At 41.1% G+C, this 26,198-nt stretch overlaps 1 protein-coding gene across 5 annotated transcripts in view; it reads right to left on the reverse strand.

Moving 5' to 3' along the window:
* The window catches only part of FMNL2 (formin like 2), a 307,011-nt gene that overhangs the window by 83,777 nt on the left and 197,036 nt on the right, over positions 1 to 26,198 (reverse strand). For all 5 annotated transcript variants that reach the window (XM_029934582.1, XM_029934585.1, XM_029934586.1 and 2 more), the window contains exons 3-6: positions 19,564 to 19,644; positions 16,105 to 16,181; positions 6,810 to 6,893; positions 3,468 to 3,620 (exon numbers count right to left, since the gene is read on the reverse strand). In XM_029934582.1, coding sequence (XP_029790442.1) covers positions 3,468 to 3,620; positions 6,810 to 6,893; positions 16,105 to 16,181; positions 19,564 to 19,644 — 395 coding nt within the window. The remainder of the gene's footprint in view (positions 1 to 3,467; positions 3,621 to 6,809; positions 6,894 to 16,104; positions 16,182 to 19,563; positions 19,645 to 26,198) is intronic.

Here is a 26,198-nt window from a genome sequence, read left to right on the forward strand (position 1 = left end):
TCTCTCTCTCTGCCCCTCCCTGGCTCATACTCCGTCTCTCTCTCTCTCAAAAATAAACAAACATTAAAAAATTTTTTTAACTCAAAACAGCTATTTACTACCCATGTCACTGCTTATTTAAGTCTAATGGCACTAAGTAAACATTCTTAAAAATTAAAAATGATTTTCTCTTATATCAGAATATAACCTTTGTCTTCAAAAATTAAGCATGTACTCATGTGCATGTATAGCATCATTAAATTTAGCTAGACCTATGGCCACATTAACAGAAATCTTAAGAGAAGGCAAACTAGGCCCTAAGCTTACAATCCAGGTTTCTGCCACATCAACATCAACATTTTCACCACTGGCCAAGCTGAGAAACTGATAAGATAAAATCTAATAGTTGATATAACTCAAGGTAAATGTCATATCCTAAAATTTTTAATAATCCATTTTAAACAGTTAAAAAAAATAAAGTTGAATACAAAGAGAGTGTCCATCAACATTAAAATTTTGTGTAAAAACAATATTTTTCCTTTTTTTCTTTCATCAAGCCCCATTTATAAAATGTTTTAAATTTTGTGAAATCCCATTTCTTCTCCCAAGTCAAACCATTTTTGCCAAGTGATAGAGGATCAGATTACTATTGAATCTATGTTCCTATCTGGAGATTAAGAGGAAGGAACTAAAATCTGCATTTGGATACAGAAGGCAGTCTCGTCAAACAAAGCTACCAGAATAAAGCCAGAAAACATGAATTCGAATCTTTTTATTCTTCTCAAAACACCGGTAACATTAACACATATACCTTAAAAGGTCAGATCTTAAATTGAGGAATCAGAATAAAATAAAGGAGTGCATCAGAGTTTAAAAGGCAGTGGACTTTTCCCCAGCACACGGGGATGGTAGTCAGCCACGAGGCTGCCATATTACAACCTGGGGCGTGGCCGCGGTACCCGGCCACCGGGCACCATGAGCTCTCGTCGGTGTCGTGTCCACCCGTGACTTACGAGATTTTCTGGTTTGAAGCCTCATCATCAGTGTGTACACTGAAGCTGCTCCAGAGGCAACAGGGAGAGAAGCAGCTCTGGTGGTATTGGAACTGAAGATACTCAGGCAGAGAAACCAATCTGGTGGCAGTGTAAGAGACGATGGAACCGGAGGGCGAGGAGGCAGGAGGATGAGAAAGAACAAAGCAGAGGACGAGAAGACCATCAGAAATGAGATGGCAGAATGAAAAAGAAGGGCAAAGAAAAGAAAGCCAAAAAGTGAAGGGAGTGTGGGGAGCAGAGAAAGAAAGGGGAGAGAAGGAGGAGGAGGAAGAAGAGAAAAAAATGTAAACAATCTTCAGGTATATGAAAAGCAACATGTACCATATGCCTGTACTTCTGATTGCTGGGTTTTTTTGTTTTTAAGTCACAGATGCTATCAAATGGCCAAATACAGAATCAGAATCCAGGTACAAATCCATGAACCACAAGAGCTGGAATATCAGATATACGTTGTTCAAAAACAAAAGTCTTCAGGTCAGTAAGTGGCATGAAAGTAACTGCCACCTTGATTTTCGGGAGTTACCAGAACGCATGAAGCAAGAGTCAAAGGAAATGCAAATATTCTGCTCCTCAGCTTGAAACTCTTGGCCGTCTTCCAGCATACGTGCCAACCAGCAAGGTCACACACTTCCTAACTTTCCCAGAACAGCATTTCCATCATGTCTATCTACACTTTTGAGTCCATTTTTTCCAATTTAACATGAATTCTAGCAGGATCTACCTTGAGCCAACTGTCAAACAAGTCAGGCCAGACACCGATGGCCTTGGGCCACACCTTTCAGGATCTAGGACTATCATTCTCCTTGGACCTAAAATAGTCCCATATTTTACTGATTCTTCCACTCTTCTAGAAACAACGTGTTCTCAATGAACAGTCTTCAGTATTTCAAAATTAGGCACAATGAATTATTAATCAGGAAAATGAATCCTTGTGAAGGTGGTAGCTAGCCAATATAGGATACATTCCAAGTAAGACTTGATTAAAAAAAGTGAATTAAAATGTATTTTTGTCAATTAAATTCCTTGCATATAATTATATCTACATTAATGGTAAGAATTTCCATTTCTGTACCAAGGTCATTAGTGAATTCTTCAGGCATGACAGGCCTTTCTTCAGCTTCCAAATCAGCCTTGACCACATGTAAAGTTGACATAGACTAGCAAGTTATATAGCTCTTGGCCTATTGCAAATACCACAAGACGAACTGAAACACTGTTCCTCATTATTATTGAGGCATTCAAAACCCATTAATATTTTTGGCATTTTCAAACATGGAAAATCTGAACGGTTGATTGGAAGCATCATATTCAAACGTCAAATCCTTCAGCAAAACTGAACTTCATTATTGAGATATCAGCTTTCCATGACCAAAACCTAAGTCAAAGGGACAAAAGGTAAATAAAAGGCTACCAGTTATGAAAAGTCTGCAAGACACATCTTCACTGATTTACAACCTGACACAAGAGACCCAACCACCAATGACCCAATATCTATGGGGACTGACATCCACTTGCTAGATCAAGCCTGAAATAAGGGACATAAATTTTTCAAGCTACAAAGAATAAGCAACCTTTGGGAACGAGGCACCTATTAATAAAAAGCTCTTATTAAACTTTTGCAATACAGCAGCCTTCATGAACTTGCTCGAAATGTCATCTCTATCTTGACAGGCAGGGTTCTCATTTATCCATCCATGTACCTTAACTCTAACTGCAGTCCTGGGCAAATTATAGAAGCTCAACAATTTTTTTTTAAAGGAATGAATGATTATGGGTGTGAGTGAATAATCGATCGCAGCGACATTCTACCCATTAGTGGCAGAGATGGTCAGCACCCATCCTTCCTTAGGAAGGTGGTATTTCAACCATGAAAGGCTAGAGAACAGATCCTTAGGAGGAAACAGAAAGTTGCCTACTGAGCACACCTAACCAAAGGAACGCTGCTTAAAGGCATCATTAATGCAAAGGATCACTACAGCATTTTGTACCTAGGACTAAGAACATGACCCAGAGCATACACCTGAGCTACCACCAGAAGAAGGGAGGGGAGAGAGTATGAAAAGCCAACAAGGAATTCTTGAGAACTCAAATCTCAAGAGGTGCTGCTTCTACACAGAGCCTAAATCACAAAGTCAGCATCTCCCTGGTTTTGAAAACTTAGCTGCCTACTGAGTCTTCCATGTCCCATCATTTGGCACTTTCTTTGTGCGTTGAGTGCTGGTGTGGTGTTTCCAGAAATCCATTTAAAGTTAGAGTATTGCCCCAGTCATGGTCCCATAAACCTTGAAGAAACTTTTATTTGCATCACTAGAAATCCAAGTGCTGCGCGGGAAGTTACAACAATCTGTAGCCCGGGATCATCACCAGAAGCAGGAACTCTGCGGCTGCGGCGTAACCTACCACCTTGCCTCCCTCCTGACGAAAGGAACTCACCGCAGTGCAGAGTGTCTTCCTGAGCGGGATACACTGTTGCCCACCGGGGATGGCAGGTTGCTTCCTCTGTGCAGATCCTCGATGGACCGACTCCAGGGCTTTGATTTGTCCACCGAGCTCTCCACAGTGCTTTCCACACTTTCAAAATCAAAACTGTAACAAAAGCGAAATGCCACTGAAGCCTTAAAAGTTCACAGTCATAAAATACAGGGATGTGCAGAACCTAATCCTTCCTCGTATATATACATCTGCACCTTACAGTGGGTAATCTTTGCAAAGTGAAAAAGAAAACATAAAAACAATCTCCACAGACTCAGTGTTCGTTCACTTCCGAAATACAAAATGACAAACACAAAATGCCAATACTGAGCAAGACAAAAGAATAGTTGGACAACAATGCAGAAATAAATAGTAATGTGTTATCTGTATTTTACTACAAGGCTTACTAGCTTACCAACTGCTAACACTGCTATGGAGGAAGGAGAAGGAAAGACCTTACAGCTGTCTTCATTTTGCTTTAACAAGTCAGTATGTAGGCTTAGACTAATTTATTCCTGCCCATCAATTTTCACTGAGCATTTTCTCCTAGTGTGTTGGCAAGTGTACTTTTCCAACCATATGTGATGCATTACTCGCAAAGTTATGGATTTGCTTTGATTTTGGAATCTCTTCCCAATGTGGTGCTCTTTAAAGTAGGACTGTTGTTTCTCTGACATTTTTTGAGGTTATTAGTCATGTTAACCATGTTAGACTAAATGGAGAGTTAAGTTGCTCATTTTTGCATAACTTTAGGAACAAAACTTTTAAACAGCCAGGCCTTTGTGTTCCGTGCATTTTCTCCTCCCAAAGTCAGTAACTCTGCTTTCTCAACAAAATACTCAAGTGTTTCTACCCATAGTTCCAGCCAGCAACACCTGACCAGAGAATAAACAGAATCTGGCACCTATAATTAATATCACATGGAAGATTTGAGAGGCTCTTGCAGAAGAGACTGTAACAACTTGAGGGGAAGAGCACTGGGTGTTGTATGGAAAACAATTTGACAATAAAATATTATTTAAAAAAAAAAAAAAAAGAAGAAGAGACCGTAACAATACATACTGGAAATAACAAGTAGGACTTTTTGTTGAAAAGTTTGACTTTCTATAAAAGTATGATCGCCAAAATAAAGTTATTCTGTTAGAATTGCCATCTGTAAACTCGAAGATTCTCTCCACCTATTAAATACAAATCCAGGTAGCCACTGATCATTGTTAGTGAATGGATAAGGCAATTTTGCCATACCTTTGGATGCAGGAAGCAAAGCTGAACAGAAAAGAGGAGGGATTGAGTAATCAAATCCTTAAGTACTAAAAATAGAAGCCTACAACTGTACTGGAGAAGGTAAGCCGAGGGGGCACCCCAAGACCACCCATGTCACTGATACTCTTTTCAAGTCACTCCGCAGCCCCCAAGTCATCGGTGAGTTGCTCCACAGCCTCACGTTCCTCTCAGCTCACCTCCTCACTCCCACTCGGAAACCCACACCTTAGTAAAGCATCCTATTTAGGGATGGAATGTGAGCCTGTTGGTTCATATCACCTGCTAGGCAACTGTCACAAGCCAACGAACAGTAAGGAATTTTTTAGCCCTTTAGTTTCAAGAAAGAACAGAAATTAGGTATCTATATAAAATGCACCTAAATAAGGCAAAACAAAACCAAAACTAATAAGCAGAGAATGTAAAGGCAATGTCAAAAAATTAGATTAGGAAACCAAAGCCGAGTTCTGCTCTTTTGCTGGGTTTGATCTTCTGCCACAACTAGGATCCCGTCATGGTAGCGCCTCCTTTTCCTGTTGGTCTCCGGTGAGGGTACATTTGGGAAAACTGGCTCACAAGCTCTACTGTGATGTAGGTAAAGGCTTAAATACAGCAAACATTCATTCCATAGCGTGCCATCCTTTTTCACTGTAACTGAAATTTCTCAGCTCTTCCTCAGTTCCATAACCACTCCGCCAGGTTTAAAACAAAGCAGCAGGGTAGTATTATTGTGTTTGACACATAATATAAAGTGAAAAAGCCGTTACCAGTTTTTGACATGACAGACATAGAGAAGAAACAATCTTTGGAAGAACTGTTTGGAGAAGAATATATTATAAAGAATATGTTATAAAAAGTAGGGTTATACTTCAGAGGACGCTTCATAGAAAACTAGGAACTTGTCTATTTCTGTTTCTTCTCTACTCCACATGACACTGGAGTGATCACCCCTGAACTCGACCAAGCGAGTTTCAGTCAGTAAGTACTGTAGTTTCTGCATCCACTAGGTAGGAGTAATTACAGCTTTCTCCTCACAAATTCTCAAGGAAGCGCTGAGGGTTCTAAGATCACGTCTGGTTAGCTCTCAGGACTCCTCTGGAGTGATGCAATATAAGAAACAAGTAATTGCTTTTAAATGCAGCACGGAGAGGGGGAAAACACCACCCAAGCCAACATGTCTTCCAGGCAAATTAAACACACAATATTAAATATCACTTCCTCAATCTTCGTGTGAGAGAGTTTATCTGTGGATACCGTAATGTTCTGGGTTTTTTCTTGACTAAAGTAGGAAATGTGGAGAAGAGAGTATCTCATCCAAATATACACTTTTCATTCTTGCTGTAAGTCCTTCTAGAAGCCTCACAAATGGGAAAATGTTGTGAATTAACAAAAAACAAGGTTAAATAGATTTTTTTCCTGCTCTGCCCCAATTTTCCCCTCCCTCACCTTACGAAGAGACGAAGTCAAAACACAAATACACATAAAGTTAAAAAAAAAAAAAAAAGCAAAGCCTCTTGTCTAGTCCTTTCCCTAATCCCACTAGTTTTGGTATCCCCATTTGCAACCATTTCCTCTGCATTACAAGCACTACAAACACACATGCATATATAAACATATATATAAACACACACACACACACACACACACACATTATGTTATGCTTTGTTTCTAATAAAAAGAAAGTCCCTCTTCTGTGTCTTGCTTTATTCACTCAACAGAATAGGATATACCTCTCTCAGTCTCTGGTAGGGTATTCTACCATATGGATGTATGTAACTTGAGCACTGAAAAAAGCTTTTTCTTTTTAAAATAAGGACTCCAACAAGGGTGATTTTTATTCTCCTGTTTTACTTCTGCCTTGAAAGTCTTTCTAATAACAATTATGTGATGTGCTTTTAGCTACCTGAGTAGAAACAAACCTCCTTAAACCTTACCACATCTGCTGCTGGATGCCTCTCCCTCAGCGCGGGATGTAATTTTACCACTCTTGCATCTTCTGTGACCACATGCAATTCAAAAGCCAATAAACCAAGTTTTACTTACGTGACCGCATATTGCGCAAATGATAGATATTCCACTAGAACATCAAGACCTCTGTTTTCTTCATTCAGAAACTCTCTGACCCATCTGTTAAAAAATAAAAACAATCATTACAGACATTCATCACATGCTCTGCCATAAGAAAGCCCAGCGAACACAATTACTGCTCCACCAGAAACTTTCAATGCAAGGAAATAATGAAGGCCTAGACTCCATCACACAAAGTAGGAACTTTTCAATATGGCAACCAAAAAAAACCAAAGCATTTCCATGAGCAAGAAAGAGGAGTAAGAAGTATACATGTGCTTCCCTTGCATTTTACTGCTTAGGAGACTTGAGGTGACCTGTAGGAAGTGGTCTAAAAAAGGAACTTGCTAAGTGTACTTTTCCCACCACAACTGACCCACAGCCTGCTTGTTCAAGGAGCCAACACTGCGCAGGGACCGCAGCAGGCTGGGAACGTGATGACATACACACTGAAATCCAGGCAGGATTCCAAATCCACATTCAAGTCCTTCTTGGCACACTAAGCCATAGAAAACACTGAACTGGCCAATGAGAAACCAGAGTTTAGGGGCTTCTGGAAATCCAATAGGGTCAATGATTTAATTTTTTCCATGAATGTTAAAACCTCTTAAAAACTTGCAGGCGCCGCATACCATCATCAAAGCCAAGACAGGACACATCATGTGTTTTTTTTTTTTAATTTATTTTAAATAGTATCACCTTGCCTTTAAATGGTGGTTTTGAACGCAGTTAAGTGAGAGTTTTTACTCATTTTTATCTGCACTTAACAGTAACACCCGGAGATGAAGCGGAGAGGTCACGCAGACCCTTCGGGCACAGAGGATAAACACCAGCTACCATGGATTTCCTGCAGGGCATTCATCTTTGGAGAATGTGTGATACCTGATTAATAAGCCTTCACTAAGTCTGAAACTCTGACAAGTAAGTAAAAAAGTCTGCTACTATCACAGAAATGGGACGTGAGGACCATCAGTCACATGCACAACCAAAACCGGTTGCCTTCCTCCGAAAACACCAAGCGAAAATCAGGCCCACCTGCTCCGGACACGATTGCTACGCTGGAAGCCAGTTGTGTAAGCTGTTAGAACAATAGTGCGACAATCGTATGTGTACTGTCAAAGATGAGAAACCCCTTAAAATCTTCCTCTCAAATGAAGAAAAAACAATCTGATGGACTGGGATGCCTGTTTTTAAATTCTGTTTGGGGCCTCCTTTTCCTTTATCCTCAAGCTCATTCTTTCTTGTATTCCGGTCATCTCCACGGTGCAAACTCAGGTCTGCGGGCAGTCCCAGGAGGCAGCGAGGTAGGGAAAAGGGGACAGCTTATCTGATATTTTCCCCCAAGTGCCTCCAGGCTCACAGAAGGTATGCACCTGACACATCCACACGTAAGCAAGTAATATTAAAAAGACACCTAGAGAGGCAAATAAAAGACCACCACCCATCGGGCCTCTTAAGAGCTGACAAAGACTAAGAGCTGGCTGCTAGTCAGGGTGAAACTTTTCCTCAAAACCACCACATACAGCGTCTCCTGGCTCCTGCCTCTGGATACTTTCAGGTGATTTAATTATTCTGCCGTTACAGCTAGATCTCAGGAGGCATTGCACATTTTTCAGTGCAAATAATTAGAAGCTGAGAAGTACTAAATAAGTTTTCTTTTTATAACTGGTAGACACTAGAGACATGATGGCACTCACTATGGAAATCCACTGACTATCTGGCTCTACAAACTCAAGCCTCCGAGCTTTTCTGAGGCCTCTCCCGTGGCCTGGTCTGTGCGTTCTGGCTGGGTGACTGAAGCGGGCCTTCAGTGGCGAGCATGCAGCAGGAATCCTGGGGCTGGGCATGGACGTCTTCATTTTAGAATGAAGCGTCACCCTATGGTGCACCTGGGTGGCTCGGTCGGTTGAGCATCCATCTTTGGCTCAGGTCGTGATCTCATGGTTCATGGGTTTGAGCCCCACATTGGGCTCTGTGCTGATGGCTCAGAGCCTGGAGCCTGCTTCGGATTCTGTGTGTCTCTCTGCCTGCCCCCCTCACTGATTCTCTGTCTCTCTTTCAAAAATAATACAGTTCATGAATTCAAGCCCCACATCAGGCTCTGCGCTGATGATGTGGAGCCTGCTTAGGATTCTGTCTCTCCTTCTCTCTGCCCCTTCCCTGCTTGTGCACATGTGCTCCCTCCTTCCTTCCCTCTCAAAATAAATAAACCTAATCAAAAAAATTTTTAATCCACCATGATTGACCTCCTTAACCCTTTGCCAAATGGTGCCAGGTTAGCAAAGTCATTTTAGCAGAAAGCTATGCATTTACAGGGGAAAAAACAAAATAGTCTTCACTTCTTCCCCGTCTCTTATCAATTCCTGTCCCCTCCACACTTGGGATATTCTGTGGAAGACAGAACAGAGGTGAGAGTGAACTTCTCTGGAGAGGAAACAATATAGATCAAGAAAATGGGTAAAGATGAAAAACTGGCAAATTTCAAAGCAGTATCTTTAACATAAAGGCATAAAAAAATGGAAGCCCCATTCTGCAAATTCATGCACATGATCCTGCAATGACATATCATAAACTTAGAGTTCCTTCCACTTATCACTTCTGTGCATATTATATAGTTTTTTTTTTTACATATTGCCAATACGTTTCAAATTGGATGATGATAGGTTCTGTAAACTAGAATTATTTCTGACTTCAACAGCATGCATCGCTTACTGAGTACCCCACAGATTACTGAGTAATTACCATATGTTGTAAATCTGAATTAGGCAAATTCCAAATCAGCTCCTTAGGAGCTGGAAGAGACCATGATAAGGAAAGATAGCTCTGAAAAAAAATCTTATTCAAGGAAGGAATCTAAGTGCAGACATCAACAGTTACTGTTTTATCATAGACAGGTCAAAGCTCTGTTTCAGAGTTGCTGGTTTCTCTCTGCCTCCACCCTTGCCTCCCCACCCGATCAACTTTGGAAACTTATTGTTCTGATCCAGAAAATGAAGTCTCCAGGGACCTTTCTGGCTCCAAATTTCTAAGATCAAACAAAGCAGACCCAAGATCACAAGGTAAGGGACAGCGGTGAATTTCTTTTGCTGGTCTCCTTACATAGGTGCTCCTAATACATGGAGGAAACCGGAGTTGCTAAAAAAAAAAAAAAAAAAAAATCAAGGAAAAAAAATCATGAGCAGCAAGAGACAGAAGATAAGCTTCACTCATATTAACCATCAGCTACCAAATCTATTCTTCAAGACAGTGTCACAAACCGGTTCTTAGCGCAGCCCACATACCACCAGGGGTCCCTGAGATCCTCGGAGGGTTTGGGAAGCTACACCTGTTTTCATAGGGTCACCTGGGTGGCTCAGTCAGTTAAGCGTCTGACTTCCACTCAGGTCATGATCTCATGGTTCGTGGGTTTGAGCCCCACGTCGGGCTCTGTGCTGACAGCTAGCTCAGAGCCTGGAGTCTGTCTTCAGATTCTGTGTCTCCCTCTCCCTCTCTCTGCCCCTCCATTGCTCTCGCTGTCTCTCTCTCTCTCTCAAAACTAAATACAAAAACAATAAGAAAATTTTTTTTAAAAACTGTTTTCAGAAAAACATTCAGATAGTAGTTGCTTGCCACGGCTGACACCACACTGACGGTACAAAACAATAGTGGACAAACTTCTGCCGGTAGAAAATACACCTATTTATTTTCTTCTTCACCCAGAGCACTTGGGAGAGGAAAAAAAGTCAGCTTCACTTTAAAGTGTCCTTAAGGTGGCCCAGTCGATAAAGTGACCAACTTCAGCTCAGGCCATGATCTCCTGGCTTGTGAGTTTGAGCCCCACATCAGGCTCTGTGCTGACAGCTCAGATCCTGGAGCTTTCAATTCTGTATCTCTCCCTCTCTCCCTCACTCCCTCTCCCCCACTTGTGCTCTGCCCCTCTCTCTCTCTTTCTTTCTCTCTCTCTCTCTCTCTCTCTCTCTCTCTCTCTCTCAAAAATAAATAAACATTAAAAAAAAAAACATAAACTGTCCTTAAGGAAGCAATAAAAAAAATACTGATTTTATTAAAGCTTAAAGCTTGTCCCTTAAGTTCATATCTTTTTCATTTTCTTTTCTTTTTTTAATGTTTTTCTTTCAAAGACAGAGACAGGGTGTGAGCAGGGGAGGGGCAGAGAGAGAAAGAGAGGTAGAGAGAGAGAATCCAAAGCAGGCTCCAATCTCCAAACTGTAAGCATAGAGCCAGACGTGGGACTCGAACCCATGAACCATGAGATTATGACCTGAGCCAAAGTCAAATGCTTAACTGACTGAACCACTCAGGTGCCCATATATCTTTTTAATTTTCTATCTAACAAAATGGAAAGCCCACATAAAGCTGTCTCCCCTACTATCTCCCCAAATACCATGACTGTCTCCAGGAAAAGCACCTGTGCGGTTTTGTGAGTCACAAACGGAACAAGTTGCTGGGTTTGTTTTACATGAAACGTTAATGACTAACAACTGCACTTATTCTGTCTTGGGTATTCGGCAGACATTTTCTCAAAAGCAAATGAAATTAGCATATTATTTTGAGGAAAACAACTGACAATATTGCTGCCCATCATAAAATTTGTGGTTTCAAACAAAAAACTAAAATTTCTGGAAACTTGTATTCCCCACCATGAATCTGACATATTTATATATTTAAAATATATTCAGAGGCACTGATAATTATTAATGTGACTGTTTTTATACTGCAGAATAAAATGTCTCCATTTTTGAAAGATCAGAACAACTCAGTGAAACCGTATTTCCCAAATAACCAATTCACGGTGTTTCCCAAATTACACCTGGGTAGAATGACCCATTCAGTATTCCATACAGCACAGTGGGGTCACCTGCGTGGCTCGGGTGGCTGAGCGTCTGAGGTCAGCTCAGGTCATGATCTCATAGTTCCTGATTCCAGCTCCGTTATCAGGCTCAAATGCAGTCGGTACAAAGCCCACTTCAGATCCTTCTCCCTCTCTCGCCGCCCCTCCCCAACTCACGCTATCTCTTTCAAAAATAAACATTAAAAAAAAACACAATGAATTTTGGTTTAACAAAGTACAAAAGCTCACTGATATGCTTTCAGATTCTACATTGCAAGTAACTAAGAAATTACCACTCCTTAAAGGATGGTGTACTATCAAAGAATATCCACAATTATCTGAAGGTTATTTAAAAACTCCTTTTTCCAAGCGTGCATGTGTGTGCAAAGCCAGTTTTTCTGCACATACATCTTCACATACATACACAACATATAACCACAAACCGAAAGCAGACAAAGAGGTCAGAATCCAGCTGCCTTCTATGAACCAGATATTAAAGAAATTTATAAAAATGTACATCACTGCCACTCTTGTCACTATTTTTTTTCTTCTTGCTTTGGAAAATAGCTATTTTTCATAAAATACCTTATCTGTGCTATGCTTATTTTTAACTTACATGTTTGTATTTATTAGATATTTACTTTAAAATATTAAATTTTAATAGGCAAAGTGCAAATTTATCAGTTTAAATTTCCAATATGGTAAACAGTAAGAGAAAAAGCCCACATAAGTAAGAGCTTATTAAGGTTCAAAATAATTTGAGAGTAAAGGAATCCTGATATCAAAAAAATTTAAGAACCGCTGGTTTAGATATGGGCTTTGTATTTGGACATATCAAGGTTCCAATCTCAATGCCTCTCAGTTGTGTGGACTGAAGCAAGGTAATTGATAACTGACTCTCACTTTCCTCACCCCTAAAACAGGGGCTCCAAGGTAGAGGCCAATAATGAAAATATTTTTGTGGGAAATAAATAACACAATGAACATATTTAATAAGTGACAAGATCATAATCTTGAGGATTTTTAAGGACCAACACCTAAGAACGAATTAATCCTAGGGTAGCTGGATGCACCACCCCCCCCCTCCCCTGCCAAATCAGCAGTACACCTGTAAAAACCAGCCTCAGTTATTCTTCTCTCTCTTTTTGTTGGCTGGGCCCAACCAGACCCCGTTCACCAAGATGCTGGGAACTGCAGGAGAAAAGACCCTCGCTGAGCGGTTCCCTGGGCTCCTTCCCCTTTCCACAAACCTCCTCCCTGACAACTGACGCCCGTCTCTCCGCTCCAATGAGATAAAGTGAAATGAGCATCTTTCACAAAATCTATGTTCTTGCACTCAGGATGAAAAGTTATTCTCTCATAATGGAGTTTTGTGACAATAAAGTGCCTACAAAGAGAGAGAACCTGTACCTCAAGGCCAGGAATAAAGCCCAAACACCTACCCAGCTCACCACCACCACCACCACCACTTGAATCTTATCACTCTGACATCGAAAATACCACACAACAGATATCTGCCTACTGGCACCACACAGCCAATGTGCTCTCACAGTACTTGGCTCCTTTCAAGAGTATTTTGAATCATTTCAAGGGCTTATATAAGTCTTAATTCAATTCTTCTCTATTATTATAGTTCCTAAGAGTGAATAAGATTATTTCTAGTCCAATTCTTGCTTCAATTTGGCTCAAAAAAAATTAATTTTCTTTCTCAGAAGATTGCTTCCATTTATACAGTTTTAGGCTTTTATCGTAACTCAGAACAACCCCTTTGCTGGACAAAGCTGTACCTCGGAATGTTATCTTAGCAAAGTCCCAGACTTTAAGCTTAAAACACAAGCATGTGCCAGGAATAACCTTTAAAAGACAAGTAGATTTCAAATATAATTCTTCCTTTTAATTTCTGGGAATCACATCTCCTAGGTGTCAGGATCATTTTAGACAGAGAAAGTAACAATCTCTGTATGGAATTCCTTAGAGATATATAATATTATTGAATTATCATTAAACATTATTTTCAATAAGCCTAATGAAAATAGCTATCACATTTTGACTAATTATGCATTAGACCCTACATTAGGTCTTTTATAAGTTATTCACTTAGCCTTATAACATTTATATTGGTAAATAGTATTATCCTCATTTTATAGATAACAAGTTAACTTAGGTCACAGAGTAAGGACAAAGAGTTTATGTAACTTATCTAAATAACTTATTTAATAACTAATCAAGGGCATGGCAAAAATCTGAACCCAGATCGCTCTTTCCCTAAGCCAATGAACACCAATCATCTTTCTATTATGGTACCTTGATAAAGTGCAATAAAATCTGAGCCAATGTGCCTTATATGGCACATTGCATTCCAAGAATTCCTTGCTGTAATAATTGGTGATTTTCACATTACTGAGTAATTCTCCAGAAGATTTCCCAATCAAATGAGGTCAGGCCAGTTAGTTTCCATAATGAAGAGTCCAGTTCAAGTTTGGGTTTTCAGGGCAGTCAAGATAGGTCAAAGCCCTGGGGTGTGGCTTCATTCCACATAAAGCAAAGCCAATAAATGGTGGCATAACACCAGATAATGTACCCCTATGGATTTTTGTGCTGCTCCAGCCGAAACATTTAGAAAGTCTTACACAATAGGTGGTAGGCAAAGGGAAATTTCAGATGCTAATGATGAAAGAAATATAAGAGTCTTTCAATGTGCCTGTAGTATCCTAAGCAGCAAACCACTCAGATTGCTTGCAGATTTCCACTGGCTCCAGCCCAACCGGGGCTCTTCTATTCGGCCAACTTTGTATCAGAAAGGATTGTCTTGCTCGGTATTTGATGGTCAATTTCACATTATTTGAGCAACGCTTGAAGAAACGCTCTTTGACAATCTGTGGCAATCCTGGCTGCAGCTCACTCTGCCATTGTCAGTCAATAAGAAGTGCCAACAGTACGGAGTTGGACCTTACCAAATGGAATCTGGTTCCTGATCTGCAAATATTGGAAAGTATCTGAATTTCCTAAGCTTCAATGCCCAACTGTATTAAATCACCACCACTTTCACCGCCAATAGACAAGCCTCATTGCTTTGATCCCAGGGCCCTGATTACCTTACTTCCTTTTAGGGAAAGAGCTGTCAGATTATACTATATAAGAAAAAGAACATGGCATTTTGAACCACAGCACCTGGCGGTTCAGCCATAGACTTCATAGGAGTTACTCACCATCTCAGGTCCTGAATGCTTTACATCTGTAAAAGGAAGACCTAGGTAACCCTTAAGTTCTCCTTCAGTTCTAATACCATGAGTCTATGATCCACTTTCTTGGACAAAGTGATTATCAACTTTAGAAATGAGTTCATTTTCCAAATACTTCATTCTCAAGGTGACAAACGTGCAGTTATCCTTAAGGAAATGAACATTCCCACTCAAGCTCTATCACCTATAAATTAACCTTGCCTATCTGCAATTTAACAAAGCTTATTTTGAAATCACTGTGGAAATTAACCATCTGAATGACTTATACCAAGCACAGTCTGAAGTAGAACTATTATTTATTTTACGTAATAATCTGCAAAACCATAATGTAACGTATGTGCAAAACTTCATTTCCAATATACCTGCAAAGAATGTCACAGGAGAAAGTTCTGAAAGATCTGAAGTCTACAGTCTTCTCATTATAAAATTCAAAGAATCAAAACACAGTGGGGGCTACAAAACTTGCTGGATGTTCAACATCCAGTGACTTAGTTCTTCTTTAGGAAGAACTAAAGCTGTCAAATAGGACACCTGATATCATTCTGCCTTGGAGATGAACCATCTCATTCTAAAGTACTGTACAATCATGCCATTCTAGGAGTAAGGGAGAAAGTAATGAAGTTGTACTTCCTAGAGGCAAATCACATGCAAAACTCTCAGAAATGCTTAGCATTGAGATTCTCCCAACTTTATTTTCCAGAGTGGATTTACACTCCTGATCCTGAGGTTTGGGGATGCAGGAAGGAGACACTCAGAGCACCTAAGTGCAATGAGGGGTGTCATGGGACCGCATTCTAGCTTCTCATCCCTTCTGGAGCTGAGGAAAAGACAATGAAGTGCCTTCAGCTAACCAGTTGTCGTGAGACTTCCAGTGACCACTCAGAGATCCCCCAGGATCCCAGGATACATACTCGCTGCGAGTTCCTGATTTGCCAGGGATTGCTACGCACACAAGACACCAAGCACTATCACTGCTTCCAAGCAAAGAACTTTAGGATTGTTACAAATATCCCAAATCAGCGACTGTCTGTCCTGCTTCTGCTGATAGCAATTCAAGTACTCACAAATGTCCCACCCACCTAAACCTCAGTCTCTTATTTTGTAATGATCTGCAAGGAAGCTGAATTCTTTGGATAGGATTCAGCCATTTGGTGAAGCGTCCAAAAGCCTTAAAGCGAAAATGTTAAATGGGCTTACTTACCCAATATGGTTGGTTCTTAAAGAAATTTCCAGTTCTCTTAGCACTTGTGTGGATTCTTGAACACGCCGTCTGAATTTCTATAATTCAAGAACACATCATTTCACAAAACAGATTTTATCAACTGCTATAACTGGCGCATGTTTAATACAGTATGAAAACACCTCTGCTTTTAACGAGGGCTTCAGTCACATTTCTTGTTGCAAAGCACACAAATTGTTCTCATCATGAAAATTAGCTTGTGCACAAGATCTGTGAAAAATTACTTCACGTACTAGGTGTCTTTGAGTAAGTAGATTATTTTTCCGTACCCCTACAATATTCACCAAAATACCTAAGTGTTGGTGGTTCCTAAGAGCCGCCTCCCCCCCGCCCCCACCAAGTTTCAATGACTTGCTAAGACTCCCTCCTAGGATTCAGCATACAGTTGTCCTTGTGGCCAGGATTTATTATAGCACAAGGATACAAGGCACACTAGACAAAGGGAAACGTGCCCGGGGTGAAGTCCAGAAGAAAAGAGATACAAGTTTCTAACAGTCTTCTCCCAGAGGAGTCACAAATGATAGTATTTATGAAATGCTGTCCACCAGGAAAGCTCATTAGAGACTCAGCGTTTTAACCGAGGGCTGGTCCCTTAGGCATTCTCTGCCTAGCACATACCAAAAGTCCAGACTCCCAGAAAGAAAAAGAAGGTGTTCAGCATCAACCGTATTGTTCGTATGAACAGTAGGCACAATGAATCATTCTTATCAGGGCAAGTTATGAACTCTCCTGAAATGCAAGTCCCCAGGTGCCAACTAAGAGCCACCCTTGCAAGGCGGTCTAAGGCAGCCATCTCAGGACTGCTTTGTTATTTTCTGCAGAGGCTAATATTTCCCAAAAATCAGCATTCAGAGTTACCTCGACCCATGAGCCCCCATTTGGAAGGTCCCTCCTACTTTTGGAATGTCCTCCCTCATTCTCTGGCCCAGTCAAAATCCTACTACTAATCCTTCTAGAAGCTCCTCAGGTCTTTCTCCAATGAATCACCCTCTGCTAGTAAATATATGCTTCTTTATCTCTTAACGCTAAATAATCCACAAGTAGCACTGAGTTGCAATGCACATCAGCTGTCAGGAACATAATTTCTTACAGAAACATTTCTTTATGGCAACTGTGTTCAAGCTCTCCTGATTTGAAACCTTCCTTTTCCTCGCGGTGGCACAGCTGAGAATCGTAAAACTGTTCTAACTGCAAGCCATGCCTTATTCCAAGCAAAGGTTTCTCTTTCTAGGCTCTAAGCGTGACAATTATGCTGAGTGGAAAAGATCATTCCTACTGCCGGCTCCTGACAGAAATCTTACTAAAGTAGAGGTGGCTGATCCAACACCCATTTTATCTTTTTCTCAGCAGAACGAGGCAAGGCGCAGACGGAAGCAGGCCACTCAGGTGAGCGTACGCGGTCTGGGGCTGAGCTTTCAGGAGTGAAGGTCAGCCACACAGAGATCTTCAACGTTGTCCTTTAGGAAGTTATTTGCAATGGAGGCAAAACACTTCCTAAGCAGATTATTTACGGTTTGCTCAACTCGGGAATAGTGGTTCCAGAAGAGAACTGCGGCTCTGCCAGGAGAAAGCCACCCCTTCTCCCCAAGCTTCGCCTCCTTACAGAACTCGGGGATGGACTCAGAGAAGCATTTTGAGGAGTTTTCTTATTCTCTCCTTTTCCCTAAGAATCTGAGGAATGCCGAGGTAACTGGGATGGAGCTTGCTGGGTGTGAGAGGAGCACGCAGTCCAGGCACAAACACCTGCCTCACTCAGCAACACGAGTTCCTAATGCGGGGATCGGAGCCACCCAGCCTGAGGGTTTACATGTTGGGGAATTTCTGAAAGTATTCCTAAAACAGAATCTTGTTGGGGTGCCTCAGTGGCTCAGTCAGGTGGGCGTCTGACTCTCGGTTTCGACTCAAGTCATGATCCCAGGGTCGTGAGATCAAGCCCTGCCTGAGGCGCGGAATCTGCTTGGGACTCTCCTCCTTTCCTCTCTCTCGGCCCCTCTGCCACCAGTATGCACACACACGCTCCCTCTCTAAAAAAAAATTTAAATATTAAAAATTAAAATAAATAGTATAATACAATCTTGCTGCCACTGTAAAAAGAAACAAACAAAAAAAAAATCTCCTGGGTTTTTTTTGGGGGGGGTTGTGTTGGGGCAGAGGGGTAGTGCCTTCATGTAACTCTCTATAATCTGATGCAATTGAAGGTTGCTATATCCTTGGGGAAGGAGACAAGAAAGGAGACAGACTCATTTAGGGGACCTGACAGAGGCTCTTTTAAGAAAGGAACCATGTGTGAGCCATATTTTGGGGGAGGGGGGTATTATGATGCTTTGACAAGTACATTGTTAGAAGAGGAGTCTGCACCACAGTCAAGTCACAGGTGGCGTCCAGCTGACAGCAAAGGTCTACAGTCCGTGGTCATCATCACCCCTCAATTGTGTTTCTTCTGCTTGTCTCTTGTTAACCACAGGACAAAAGGTCAGGCAACTTCCAAAACGAAGTAAAAGCTGTTCTACTTTGCTTGATTTTTTTTTTTTTTAGATGGGGGCAGTGGAAAGGTTTAGAGTAGAAACAAAAGATAAAGAAAAAGATGTGAAAAGAATTAGAAGAGCCCTAGAAACAGCGGGCAGCTAGGAAAAGTGTGTCTTTCTTCTCTCATGAGTCACACGCTGAAACAACAGAAGGAATTCAGCTCAAGTTATTTTTGCTGCAGCCTTGAAGGCAGGACTTGTGGAAGGTCAACCAGAAAGCCAGTGCTATCTGGTGACAAGTGCCTGTACCCATTTTGAGCGAGGGCAGCTCTGCCCCGAGACACCCCAGGACTGATCCAAGCCTGCGGGGCTGTGCCAGGCTACAGGCTTTACCACAAGGCATCGGTTTAAACCAATTGTGTGGCTGCACAAAGCATAGCTTGTTTGTAGAAGGAGAGAGTCAGTTGAGGATGGAATCAGCTATTCTCTCCCTACCTTCTTGGGGCCGGGGCAGGGTTAGGCCGGGGGAAGCTGCTAACAGCACCAACACAGGATGTGAGCACACAGCTGGGATGACAAAACCGCAGTGAGTTCTCAAGGCCCCTGGAAATGCATCAAAGCATGAAAGACCAGTATTCCCTTTGCTAAGCCTGCTTTTGTAGGGGCCTGAGCACCTCTGGACTGGACTCGCTGCCTTGTGACTGGAAATGGCAGCGGCTCAATAACCATCCGAGATCTGTGACTCCCATTTCGGGAAAGCACTTTTTACCACACCCTCACACGAGAAGGATGGTTTTCTTCTTTGTTTCTTCACGGTGCCTGTCTCCCAAGGCTGTCTGGTTAGAGGCTTGAGCAGAGGCGATCATGCAGAGGAAGGAAAGTCCCCTCCAGTGCAGCAGACGCCCGCTCACCAATGAGGAAGGAGCCACAAAGAGTGCGAACAAATCCGTCTTACCTTCCTGGTGACAGCTGGATCCAGGTAGCCTTTGAGCTTTTGAATGTACGTATGGGGAGGATTCTTCACCTGGAATCGTTCCTGCAGGAAGCAAAGAAGTAAGAAGCATGAGAACTACGAAGGTGCGACCGCCCTCCGCACTCAGATTAACACCGCTGATCCGCAGCTGACATGCGTCCACAGTTAGTAGTGTGACCCTGCAGATCATCTTTACATACTGATGGATTTAAATCTTTAGAGTAAACGTTATTATCCTCCCTCTGCAAAGAAGAAAACCAAAGCTTAGAGAGATTCAGTCAACACAGCTCGTCAGTGTCAGCAGTGGACTTGAGCCCACGTCTGCCCTACTGTGGAGTCTGCGCCACTGTGTCTGTAGGGCTCCACTGCTCTCATTCTAGAATGATGCTCCACGCATTCTAGAATGATGCTCCATGATCCACGTATTCAGGTCCTCTTCAGGCAGGTCTTCCATCTACTGCGTATTCTTTGGACTACTGTTGGCAAATACTTCTTTTGAATGTTATTATTTTTCAAAAACACCCAAAACTTGACTCAAACTGGGTAAACCTAATTGGTTGCAAAAGTGAGTAATGAGTCAATAGCTAAGAGACTCAAGTGAGTGTCTCTTCACAGATGTACATATGCACGGACGTGGTCATTAATGGGTTCCTAAGGCAGTTCCAAATAGGAAGACCTGGAAATATTTGTAGCAAAAGCACAGTCACAATATATATTCCAAGGTGGTACTTGAATGTAGAGCTGGCACAGGGCCTGAGAACTTTCATTACTAAAAATTTTATACCAATGCTATGGATGGAAGCACCACACTTTGAGAAACTCATGCCCATGTGTATCCGATATTACAGACCATAAGAATAAGCAGCAGTAAAACACTGGGTAAAACCCAAATGCCCACAAACTAGAAAATGGATAACTGCTTGCACTGTGTTGGTATAATGGTTCTATATTCCAGTGAAAATGAACTGTTCCATATGCTCCTATATAGATCGATCTTATAAACCTGATGTTGAGTCAAAAAGAATGTGACTTCATTTCTATGCATTTACAAAACAGGCAAAATTAAACTTTAATACGGACATATACACAGGTGATTTTATTTATTTATACATATCTATACATCTAGGGGCTGGGGGGAAGAGATAATTAACATAAAAATGGCAGAAGACCCAGATGGGGGAAGAGAAATCCAAAGGGACCTGAAGAGGCCACAAGGTTCTCTTGACCCAAGCAGTAGTTATACAGGTGGACTTTAGCCTACTTATTATGTTGTTCTTAGGTTTCACAACTTTTCTGGACCTATGCTATCATATACACAAAAAAAGGTTTAAATGAATCAGCTCTGAAAGGAAGAAACGAAAATTCATCATGAAATTAAAACAATTCTTATCAGGGTCTCTTCTACCTACAACCTGAAAAGACACTTTTCTAATAATTCTGTTTAACCTGATTACTGCTTATGCCCTAATGGAGTATTTTTAGTATTTCACAACACTGACAAGTGGCCAGCGTGTTCAAGCATGTATATTTCCAACACAAGGAACCACAACATCCTTCCTGGTCCACTCAAGTCTTCTTGCTTACAGATACAGAAAAGCCTTTCTAAAGATCATCTCATTATTATCAAAAAGATCATCTCATTAGTGAAAACATATGCTTTATTGTTGTTTAAAATGCTTTAAGATAGAGGGAAGGGAGGTAGAGTGAGATACCTGTCCATATTCCCCTTTATTTAAAAATGACCAGGGGGCTCCTTGGTAGCTCAGTCAGTTACATGTCTGACTTGATTTCAGCTTGAGTCATCATCTGATGGTTCATGAAATCGAGCCCCACCTCAGGCTCTGTGTTAACAGCACAGAGTGTGCTTGGGATTCTCTTTCTTTCTCAAAATAAACATTTAAAAAAGTGATCAGGAGAAATTTTATGGTAGATAAACCGAATCTCAACAAAGCTATTAATAAGAAAGACCAGCATAATGTTTCTAATTACTCGCTCAAATTTTCTAATCTGCAAGTAACTTCCAAATAACAACTCACAAGTATTTTACATCTCTAGGGCCATCAAATGGCCAATGTATAAAGTTCTTTTTCTTTCTTTTTTTTTTTTTTTTTAAATCACCATCACCTCACTAGGAGTCAGATAGGATCCAACTGCCACAGAGTTTTAGCAACAGTCCAGCTCAAGACTAAGACAGTCACAAAAAACTCAAAAAAATAAACTGATAAGCCATCTAGAAACCAGTTACTATATCCAACCTTACATATGACAATAGATAAGACCAGAGACATATCAGGATATCAAGAAAACTTACACTTTTTTAATAATACAATCCAATTATCCAAATTTAAAATTCCTATGGCCAGGAACAACTCCAACTGTGCTTTGTTCTGCTACAGCGAACACTTCCTACCACTAAATATATAAGGTCCCTAACACATGCAACTCAATAAATTTTTTTCTTGCTAATATAGTATCTACTTGAGGACCTACATTTAAATCTATGGACATTTGCTGAAAGAGGTCTAATGATTCTTCTTTTACAAAACATCTTCACAACATAAGAGCTATAATTATTCCTTTAAAATAACAAAACCTGGTTGACCAGCACGTATATCATATTATCAGCCACTCAATTAGGGAATCCCATTTCTGACAGTCACTGTACCTTTCTCCATTTTCTGCTCAAGATTGTCATGATCCAGAGGGGCTCTCTCAAATATACATTTATTGGTCCTGTAAGCATTTCCTTTTAATTATTCCCCAGAAATTATGGATGAAGTCGATAATATGTACTTTTTCCAACATGCTTACAAAAATTTACTGTTGTTACACAGTTTTCATTTGTTTGAATTTACTAATATATTTCCAAAAAACAAACAAACACAACATAACATAAAGAAGCCTGATGCTTCACAACACAGTAAGTCTACATTATATCTACTACTAAGATAACTTGGCCTACATCCAAGGATTTAAACAAAACTGGTATGGAGAAAGACTATAAAGCCCCATTTTCCTAAAACCTGGGGTTGTTAGCCTAATCTCAAAAGGAGTTACTATTTGATTTATAAATCCAGCATCCAGCTCACCAAACCTTTTTTTTCCCCCTGTGTCATCAATATGTCTGTTTGTGCAAAAAAAAAAAAAAAACATTTGGGAAAATACACTGGAGGATGTCAGCACCTTGCCAAAACACGTTTACTTTGAAGGACGTTGGAAGGACTACTGGTATCGTATTTATTTAAATTAAGTTTTTTTCCTCTAAATATTAGAATTTTAGATTTTACACTGAAACCCAAAATCGCCTTCACCAGCAATTTTCCATTATCCTCACCTCCAGGTCTGCTGTTTCCCATGAACTATTTTCAATAACTAGTTACGTTCTTGTCCAACATCACTGCCCTGAGTAGCTTAATGACTTGAGTCCCATTATACAGGAATATCATTCACGGGGACAAAAAGTATTCTTTAACTATGGTGATTTGTCAATATGAACTGATGTAATTTGGAAGAGCTTTTATTTCTTTTTTAATTTTTTTAATGTTTTATTTATTTTTGATACAGAGAGAGACAGAGCATGAGAGGGGGAGGGGCAGAGAGAGAGGGAGACACAGAACCGGAAGCAGGCTCCACGCTCTGAGCTAGCTGTCAGCACTGAGCCTGACGCAGGGCTGGAACCCACGAACGAGAGATCTGACCTGAGCCAAAGCCAGAGGCTTAACCGACTGAGCCACCCAGGCGCCCCTGGAAGAGCTTTTAAAATACAAATTTCAGGGGTGCCCGGGTGGCTCAGTCAGTTGAGCGTCTCACTCTTGACTTCAGCTCAGGTCACAATCCCAGGGTTGTAGGACGGAGCATGGAGCCTGCTTAAGAGTTTCCTTCTCCTACTGCCCCTCTCTCCTGCTCACACTTTTTAAAATAAAAAATATATAATTAAAAAACTACAAATTTCCTTCAAAATATCTAATCATGTAGCATCCCCACCATCTGACCTCCTGCCATTTATCTCTATGTGTGATCAAACTTTCTTCATGAAATGTTTCTGGATGGGAAATAACAATTGCCCTGGGGTTTTTAAGCATTCCCTAGAAGAATCCAAAGCAAAGAGTACACAGTTTCCCCTTTAACATTCAGGACACTAGGCCACAGACTCCACTGGGACGGAACAAACCTTAGGATCAAGGGATGTTTTTCCCCCCAAGGAAAGACAGACTGCCTTATTTGGATGCGTCTGCAGTCTTGCAAGCTTGACTACCCTACATTCTCCTCCACACAGACTTTGAGAGCTTGTCTGGAGGCTGTAGCAGGAGAAGGCAGCTACTCCTACGCTTTTGACCCATAAAGGTCCTCCTCTACCAAGGAAGGTCCTCCTCTTAGACCAACAGCGGAACCTAGGGAGGGACACACAAGGAGTGGTGAGGGATCAATGGGGTGACCGATGTCACAGCTAGGTCACCCTCACATCCAAGAATCCTCAGAATCCACAACACAGAATCCTCATTAAGCTGCTATGTCAATGGAAGTATTTTAATAAATTACAGACTTCAAAATTAAATTTCTCTAGTAATGAACTCAAAATTTCTTCTCCCTGCTAAAACAACTTCTTTAAAGCAAACCCAAGAAGAAAATTACCTTTCCATCTGAGGCACTGCTTTTTGTTTCTAAAGGACTGTTACTTATCTTTCGGTAATACTTTACAGTTTACCATATTCTTTAAACCTCTTAACTTACTCAAGCCTCCCTCTCTGGCAAGTAGATATTAACTTCATTTCATAGATGGGGGAAGTGAAGGTCAGAGAGTAAATGATCTGCCTTAAACCAGACACATCAGATCAAAGATTCAAACTCGAGCTTTCGGACTCCTGATCTTTGTTCTACTATACCACAATAACTGTGCTCATCTTGCTTTTGCCAGAATAAAAGCTTTTAGAAGGGTAGAAACATGTTCTATTTCTGAGTTCCAGTACAAAGAATACTTGGCACATAGCCTTAATGATGTTCAAAAAGTTAAACTTCTTCTAAAAATCCTATACAAGTCATGTCTCCCATAAATTAGAGGTACTTTTTTAAACTTTAAAAGCATATAAAGGGCTTGACAACATTCTGTACAGGGCACACACAGTAGGGTCTGTGCTAGATATAAATTAGCCCAAACTAATGTCACAGCTAAAGGACAGTTGCTGATAAGCCTGTATGCTATCTCTCTTGGTTCTGAAACTGCCTAGTGACTTCCATAACCACAGATTTCCCGCTAATTTTCAATCTACTAAGGCTTACATTAGCTAGCCTCCTGCCTCCCTGGCCACCTTGCCTACGCAGAGGCCTGCCCTGCAGATAAGGAAACGACAAAGCATTTATTGGATTCCACTTAATGACTAAGGTTCAAGTCTACTGCAGCCCAAACTGGAAAACCACATCATTCTTAAAGGCTCAGGGAAGGGGCTGGGCCAGGAGTATACACACTGGGTTAATTAGGGAAGTCACAGTACGTGGAATTCCTCAGCTAGGCTACAACATGGCCTTTCTCATTAGACGCAGACAGGCAGCCTTAGGTTCGAACCGGCTGAACTGTTTCTTTGGAACCTTCCTCCATGCCCTCCTTTCCCCAGCTAAATCTAATGAAGTTTGTCACTGAAAGCCTTTCTGCGTGAGAGTCTGGAACTCGGCACTCCAGCCATCTAGCAAAGCATTTCTGATCCTTTGCATTCTCTCTATCCATGTGTATAATTACATGAGAAATTACTTAATTGAGGTTAATTTGGTGTCAGCGGGACTTACAAGCATGTCAGAAGCATTTCGGCTCCATAAATTGGATAAGCAGCTCCAAAAACAACCAGAATTTCATTCAAGTTTATCTTACACCTTAACATTCTGAAGTTAAAGAAAAGAAATTACAGCAATATCTGAACATCGAGGCAATCTCTGGGCAATGAATGGTTCGTGGGGCAGTGAGGGGGACACACTAACAAGTCTGTCCCACTGTCTGGGACTGTCGTAGGGTCATCGGCTCTATTTCGGTAGTGTATCAGCAGAGCTACATCAACTGCTTAAACACCGCGAGGGATGAATCAGGGATCACCATCGTTATTCCACTATTATTGTTTTATTATTCTGCTCCTGCAGTAACTTTTAGATAGTGAAAATTTAAAGGACTTTGCTTTTGTACACATGAGCTCACTACACTTGAATGAATTTTATCCCTAGAAGCTGAAAATAGTTGGGCTTCCTTTCCCAAGACTGAGTCAGCAAACTGTGGTCTCTAAATGAGCCATAATTACAACCACTATCGTTGCCATTAGTGTGTGCTAATTTGCAGCCGTTAGCTTGGTGCTAAGTGTTCTTCAGAGCTCTGTTGACAGGAATGATCCAACTCCTCAAGGGGTTTACCTTTTAAAAGGGATAATGCTAACATGAGTACACAAGGAGAAGAAAAAACCAAAATAAAATACCACATTAATATCGTATATAGGAGCACCTGGGTGGCTTAGTTGTTCAAGTGTCCAACTTCAGCTCAGGTCACGATTTCATGGTTTGTGACTTCAAGTCCCACATCGGGCTCTGTGCTGACAGCTCAGAGCCTGGAGCCTGCTTTGGATTCTTTGTCTTCCTCTCTCTGC

This window comes from Suricata suricatta, chromosome 3 (assembly GCF_006229205.1).
Source record: "Suricata suricatta isolate VVHF042 chromosome 3, meerkat_22Aug2017_6uvM2_HiC, whole genome shotgun sequence".
NCBI lineage: Eukaryota > Metazoa > Chordata > Mammalia > Carnivora > Herpestidae > Suricata > Suricata suricatta.